Below are 7175 nucleotides of genomic sequence, written 5' to 3'. Positions count from 1 at the left end.
TTATTGTGAATCAGGCTCTTTCTGTCGTATATAAATAGTCTGTGCTGTTCCACAGGCTTTGTCAGTCAGGATTAATTAGCAATTGACCCTTGCTTGAGATTTCTTCGCTACCTCTACATTTTTCATGGGGCTAAATGAGCTCTCCACATTGCTTTAAGAGGCTTCCTAAGCTGGAGTTTCATTTACCTCTAGGCTATAGATCAGTAGTTTAATTTATCACTAGGTTACATATCAGCAGTGAATAGTCAGGGTGGAATTGAGTTTATTATAAAGGTGTTCTGTTAGAAGACACAGTATTACAGTGATTGAAACATGCTCTTCAATTTTCCATTAATGCCCAATTCTGAATATGACCACAGAGAACCACACTTTACAAACTTTACATTTAGCATTCTAATAAATAAGTTCAATAAATAGGGACTCTGCAGAGGAAGCCGTACATATGAACAGAAGCTGCTTAACAAGGTTGTCAAAAAATAACTAGAGCTGCTCTCATTTGTAACCAATTGCTGGAATTGGTAAGTAAAATATAAATATTTTACTCTTATGATGCAGACCAGAGGAACAAAGATCTGTTAAAAATCACCCTTAGGATTACACCAAACTTAATTTTGTACACTAAATTCGTTATTCAGAGCATGCTTTTATACCGCTTTTAGCACAAAATATTTTCAAATACATTTATTAAAAATATGAGAAACGAGTGACACTGCCCATGTAGTATTTCATCTGTGCCTGATCACTAGCTCTTGTGTTACACAATGTTGCAGTTTGGCTAATTTTGGATGAACTATCCCACATTTGGAGAAGATCTATAGTAAAAGGCCGGATTTAGCCTGTAGTATATTGCAACATCTTGTTAATACAGTAATTTATTTGTCAAAGTACAAAAAAATTAATTCCCCCCAAATACTGTTATATATATATTATACATATATAATCCATTTATATTATCCACTTTAATATCCACTGCTCTTGGCACACGACCTGTGTTGTGTGTAGAGGCTGCAGGAGCAGAACCTTTCTGGTGGCCACGGCAGGAGCACGTGTTCCCCGCTGGCCTCGAGGCCGCCAGCTCGCCCACCCGGCTTTGGCACGGCTGCGGCGCCAGTGCGGTGCCAGAGCTCCCCGGGCAGCCAGGCCACGCCGGGCCCGTCCCCGCGGCTGGCACCGGGCACCGGGCGCGCCCCGGAGCCGTGACCCTGCCCAGCCCCGCTCCCCGCGCCCGGCAGCGCCCGCGTGCCCGGCAGCGCCCGGGGACGCTCCCGTGCCCATCCGAGGGCACCGGGGAGCCCTGGGGGCAGCTCTGCCACGAACAACCATCGCAATCCCAAAGCACAACCACGCACACACCAGCAAAGCCTACCTTGAGTAAAACACCGGCACTGAAAGAGGACTGAACCATAAATGCCACCAAACTATCAAGTAATTATCAGCACTAGAAGTAGATGAAAAAAGATACTAAAACTGAAAATGGTAACTGCATCATGACTTTGATTTCAATCCTTGTGTACAACAGTGAGTGAGCAGAGAGCCTGGTCTGTGACTGAGCCTCAGAAGACAAGATACTGCTCTTATTTTTATTTCCTATTTTTAAAGACAGGCTGACTGAGAACATTTTCAAACGTGGGAGACTAAGTCATTAAACCAGATGCACTTGGATTGCTCTCCTCCTTTAGGGGATTTATTTCATTTTCCTTTATCTGACAGAAGTCAGAAATAAATGAAACTACTGAAGGAAAGCTGAATTTTGACACGTTATTTTCCATTAAAATTCTTCCACTGACTTTGTTAAGCTTTTCCTAAGACCAGAAAATGAGGCTTTATCTAAAAAAGAATTTGAGACTGGTAGATTTTCCTCACACACTCGTAAGCCCTACAGTCTCCTACTGCCTCAAAGCGGAGGATTTTTTCGAACCGTTCCCAAATCTTCTGCATTCACTCACAAACTGGTATCTCCGTTCTGTTTATACTCTGTTAAAATATTGAGAGTCATTTCCTCACTTTTGGACTGCACGTTGTGCTCGCTCCTTCTGGATGATTTCCTGGTGGCCCTGGAAAGCTTCCTTCGGAAGGTGTCGCCTGCCAGGAAGTAAAGGATGGGGTCAACGCAGCTGTTGAGGCTGGCCAGGCCCCTCGTCACTTGGTAAGTGGCATAAACCTTATCGTTGAAGGCACACATATCTGGGGTTTGAAAATCCACCCTGGCCCTTAGATTTAAGGTCTTCATCACGTGGAAGGGAAGGTAAGACACTGCAAAGACCGTCAACACAATAATGACCAGGTAAATGGATTTTCTCCTGAGAGGAGAATTGTCCAAATCCTTGTAAATCAAAGCTTTCACGATGAGCCCATAGCAACCAAGAATCACTATGAAGGGGATGCAGAACATCAGCACGGTGGTGCACATGCTATAAATGAAGTAACTTCTCAGGTAATCGTCAGCCGTCGTGTCGTAGCACGTTATGGTTTTATTTTTCCTTATCCCTGTTCCCGAGTAGAAGAGTATTGGAGAAATCACGGCCACCACGAGGACCCAGACCAGGCTGCTGATGTACACCGCGTTCTTCTTCTTCAGCCTGCCCAGCGACTTGAGGGGGTGCACCACCCCCGTGTACCTGTGCACGCTGATGCAGGTCAGAAACAGGATACTGCCGTACAGGTTCACGTGGAAAATAAACCTCTGCAGCTTGCACATGATATCTCCGAAGATCCAGTCTGTTTTGTTGAAGTAGTAAAAGATGAGGGCGGGCAGAGTCAAGACATACAAGAAATCGGCCAGTGCCAAGTTGAACATGTAAACCGAGATGCCGCTCCAAGGCCTCATGTGGAAGACAAACATCCAGATAGCCACACTGTTGCCCAAAAACCCCGTGATAAAGACCAGAATGTAGACGGTGGGCAGGTAATAGAACTGGAAGCCGGTTTTGGTCAGGGAGCACTTGGTGGTGACGTTTCCCGCAGACCAGCCGCTGCTGGATAACAGGTTGGGTTCAGTTCCGTTCAGAGCAGCAGAGAGAAGGACTTCGGTCATGATCCTTCCCCCAGAGTCACATAGGGCTGAGGCGAAGCAACGAAGTCTCTACAGGCACAGAAACGCATCTAAAAAAGTAAGATAGCAAAGGAAACCTAGCTGGAAGGTGAGCCCTGCCCTGCTTTTCCTCGGAGGTTCGCAAGCGGCGGCACCGGGCCCCGCTCCGCTCCCCGCCCCGCTCCGAGGAGCCGCGCACGCCGCCGCCACCGCGTGCTGGCCCGGCCGGAGCGGGGACGGGGACAGCGACAGGGGCAGGGCGGCGGGAACGGGGCCGATCGGGGGCAGGGAGCGGCCGATCCGCCCGCGCCCCTCGGCGAGCGCCGCCGCCCCGCGCCCCGTCCGGCTCCCTCTGCCCGCCCGGTCACCGCCGCCCGGCCCCGCCGCACCCCGGCCCGGCTGCAGGAGCGCCGGGGCCGCCCCACCTGCCTCCTCGTCGTCGTCGTCGTCGTCTCAGCCCGCGCTCGCCGCTCCGCGCCGCCGGCAGCGCCCGCCCGCGGGGGGCGGCGTCCCGGCCGCGGCTGCCCCGGCGCCCATGGCCGGGCAGGGCCGGGGCCGGCGGGACGGGCCCCGGACGGCGGCAACGCCGCGGAGCGCGGCCCCTCGGCGGGCACGGCGCGGCCCCGCCGGACTGAGCCGGGCGGGACGAGGCGCGGCTCGGCCCCGGCGCGCCCGCCCCCCGCGCCGCCCCCGCACGGGCGGTGCTGCCGCGCCCGCCGCACCGGGGCCGCGCCGCGGCACGGGGACGGCACCGGGACCGGCGCTGCCCTGCCCCGGGGCGCCCGCCGCACCGAGCTCGGAGCGCTCCCGCGCCGGGGAGCGGGCGGCGGCGGAGCCCGCGCGGTGCGGCGGGCGCGGAGCCCCGCACGGCCGCCGGTGTCTGACGGTGTCACCGCACGGCCCGGGCAGGCGGGACAGGAACGCTGACCGGAGGCGGGGTCCCTTTAGCCCGCCGGGGATGGGGCAGGGTCGCTTCAGCTCCCGCAGCGGTGGGACAGGGTCCCCTCAGCCCTCAGCGGGCGGGGCACGGTGGTGCTGCGCCGAGGCCGAGACCTCTCTTTGCCGGCGGGTGGGTGCCAAGGGTGCTGCTCCCGAGCTGCTGCCAGAGGTGGAACAGCCCTTCCCTCATTCTGCTTTCACTCAACCCTTTGAAATCTGCTCTGCAACCCAGTTTAAGTCACACGAACATGTTAATTGCTGTAAATGGAACAGCTGAGCAGAAATATGCTCTACTGACCTCTAATTAAGCGCTATACATTTGGCACTTGAGTCAGAATATGGTTATTATTTATTGTCTTGGCAAAACACAATCTGCTGGTTTCAGCCATTTCTTCCTCGTTCCCATTTTCGCTAAGTATGGTGGGTGAGACATGAGCCAGTCAGAGCTGCTCTCAGCTCAAAGCTGTGTTCTAGACAGAGTGTTATTAGTCCTTCATGAATATGTATTCATTCCTCAAACTTTTCAGTCTGTTTAAATTATAAAACTTCTTTGCTGGGAAAGCTTAATTGGGAAATCAGCTGCATATTGTACCCCTGTGGGAATATGCAAGTGGCTGCAGATGGAGTCGCTGGCCTGGCTTCACTTTTGGGGCAACTTAAGCTACAACGTGAAAGCAACAGCTTCAGTTTTGTAAATACAACACCTTTCCTTCTTGTATGTTAGGGGTTTTTTCCCCTTCTGTTTTTATCCACTAACAACTGCTTATTCAGTATTTTAAGATTCTTTTAATACAAAATGAATGTGAAGAGAAAGGAGAGCAAAAAAGGAGACAAGTGTAACATCTATGAAATCCATGTTGTACAGCGAGCCCAGTTTGCAGAGCTGTTCTGTGGTGCCCTCTAGGATTTGAGAGCACTGGAAAAACAAATCCTGACTCTTCATATTCCCAGGAAAGCAAACACCCAACCCACGAGCCAGACACATGGCAAATGCAGTGCAATGATATTGAGCCTACCACGCCAGCGTAGGGAAAAGCCATCTTGCTCCTCTGAGAGTCAGCTGTATGACCCAAAGTAGAATTTATCTTAATGAAGGACTTGGATTATTGTGTAAAAAAGCAATAAAATATGCAAACCGATGCTATTAGTAGAGGAGAAACCTTTCAGTTTCCCTATCCCTTTGTAAGAGGTGTTGCACTAGTGACTAGTGCCACGGCTCACTGCAGCTTCTCGTGGCAGCTTGCTGGAGTTTCCTGTCTTGAGCAAATTTTGAGTCACGCTGAAGCCGTGCTGATAGCATCAGCAAACACTTGCTCTGAACTCCAGCCTGCCTCCCTGGTTACCTGAGCAGCGCTGCAAACCCAAACTGGAAAGGCAAAAGGTTGAGCAGCTATTCTGGGAGCACACGGCTGCCGAGGAAGGAGGCATTCCTGGGCTTTGTGCTGGTGCTGGAGCCAGGCTGAGCGGCAGGCAAGGCCGGGCAGGGGAGCGGGCCCTGGGGAGCTGCCGTGCTGGCAGCACAGCCAGAGCAGCAGCAGGAGGCTGAGCTGCAGGGAGGAGGGTGCTCAGCCCGGAGGATGGTGCTCAGCCTGGAGGAGGGTGCTCAGCCCGGAGGATGGTGCTCAGCCCGGGGGATGTTCCACATGTGCTGTGCTTGCCCAGGCACCTGCTGGTCACGCTGGCCTCAGGGGGAACGCTGACATGACAGACATTCACCCCTGGGGAATCCATGGCTGCATGGAGAGGTGGCAGCTGGACTGACAGGACATTCCTGAGGTACCAGTGTGTGTGCTGAAGGATGAACACAAAGGTGCAAACACCTGAAGGCAGAAGTGCTCTGTACTGAATCCATCCTTCCCATTCTTCACCTGCAGTACTCTTGATCTGTTACTACACACTCCAAGCCCAGATTTATAATCTGGTCTGAGACCACAATTTATTCAGTCTTCCCTGCCAGGGCAGGATTTTCCAAGATACCTGAGTCATCCCTGTAACCTTGTTCTGAGTGTCATCTCATTTTTCAATGGCTCTAGGGAAGGGTGGGCCGCTGAACAGACTCTGGGTGTGATGGTGGCTGACATGGATTACAGGCACAAGCTGCCTCCCTGCCCCGGCAGGGTTGGTGGCAAATCCCTGCAGCCGAGCAGCCTGTGCTGTCCAGGCAGCTCGTCCCTGCCCTCAGCATGGCCCTTCTGAGCCTGCTGGGAATGGAGATCTCACATCCTGGCTGCAGCAGCTCGCACATTCTGGCTGCAGTGCTTCAGCTGCAAAAGGTCCAAACACATGAGTAAAGAAGGAGGCAGATTTTTTCTCAGCCATGCTGTTCCATGCCTCCTTCCACAGCCAGCAAACGAGTGCCTTCCTGCTTGCCACGCCGAGCTGTTCTTATTTTGGAGCACAACACGAAGCATGTTGCATTAGCACCTTTTCCTCCATCGCTCCAGCATATGCCTGGAGCTGACTTGGTTTCTGTCTGGTAGAGCTGGAGCTGAATTCCTTCCAGCTCTGCCTCTTAATGCATTTTCTGCAAAATCTGGGATTTTATACCACTGATTTCCATTAAACTGAATGTTTTGTTCCACTACCAGCTGATTTAACCCAAACGGATGATATATCCCTAACGAGGAACGAAAGTGTGCTGGAGCACAAATGGAAATTCCCAGTCAGTCCAATTAGTGCTGAGCTGTTGTGGTGTGGGGGAGTGTGAAGGAACAGGCTGCTCCTGCATCCAGCTGCTTCTACCTGTTGGTGCTGGTTATCAGAAGGCTCAGACGCCAGCATCTCAGGGTGTGCTGGTACCAGAAGGGGCCCAGGCCAGGCGCAGGCTGAGGGCTGCTGGAAAGGACCCTGGTGAGTGGTCACCCCAACACCTGCCCGTAGAGAGGGAAAATGTATACATATATACACACAGAGGGTTTAGGGCACGCTGCATGTCACTCGGGAGAGCTGCTGGAAAGGACAGGTGAGCACAGACATTGTGGGGTGAGCACAGAGATTGGAGATTGAGCTGCTCTCAACTCCCCACCACAGGACACCTTACCTGCTGCAAAAACGCCTGTTTCACACTTTACCTCAGTTGGCTTGTGGCCTACCTATTGGCTTCTGGAGAGCTCCATTCGTCTTCACCTCAGGAAACTTTTTAGGTCAAACAACAATTTACCACATTGTTTTCTTTCTTCAGTTCCTGAAGCTTCTTTTATTCCTT

At 52.5% G+C, this 7175-nt stretch overlaps 1 protein-coding gene across 1 annotated transcript; it reads right to left on the bottom strand.

Moving 5' to 3' along the window:
• Nucleotides 1-245: 245 nt before the first annotated feature.
• P2RY1 (purinergic receptor P2Y1) lies at nt 246-3547 on the bottom strand. The gene is made up of 2 exons (XM_030954322.1): nt 3457-3547; nt 246-3102 (listed from the first exon to the last, which is right to left on the bottom strand). The coding sequence occupies exon 2, from the start codon at nt 3032-3034 to the stop codon at nt 1943-1945; it is 1092 nt and encodes a 363-aa protein (XP_030810182.1). The 5' UTR covers nt 3035-3102; nt 3457-3547; the 3' UTR covers nt 246-1942.
• Between the last annotated feature and the right edge of the window lie 3628 nt (nt 3548-7175).

This window comes from Camarhynchus parvulus, chromosome 9 (assembly GCF_901933205.1).
Source record: "Camarhynchus parvulus chromosome 9, STF_HiC, whole genome shotgun sequence".
In the NCBI taxonomy this organism is placed as follows: Eukaryota; Metazoa; Chordata; class Aves; order Passeriformes; family Thraupidae; genus Camarhynchus; species Camarhynchus parvulus.
This window is presented reverse-complemented; position numbering and strand designations above follow the sequence as displayed.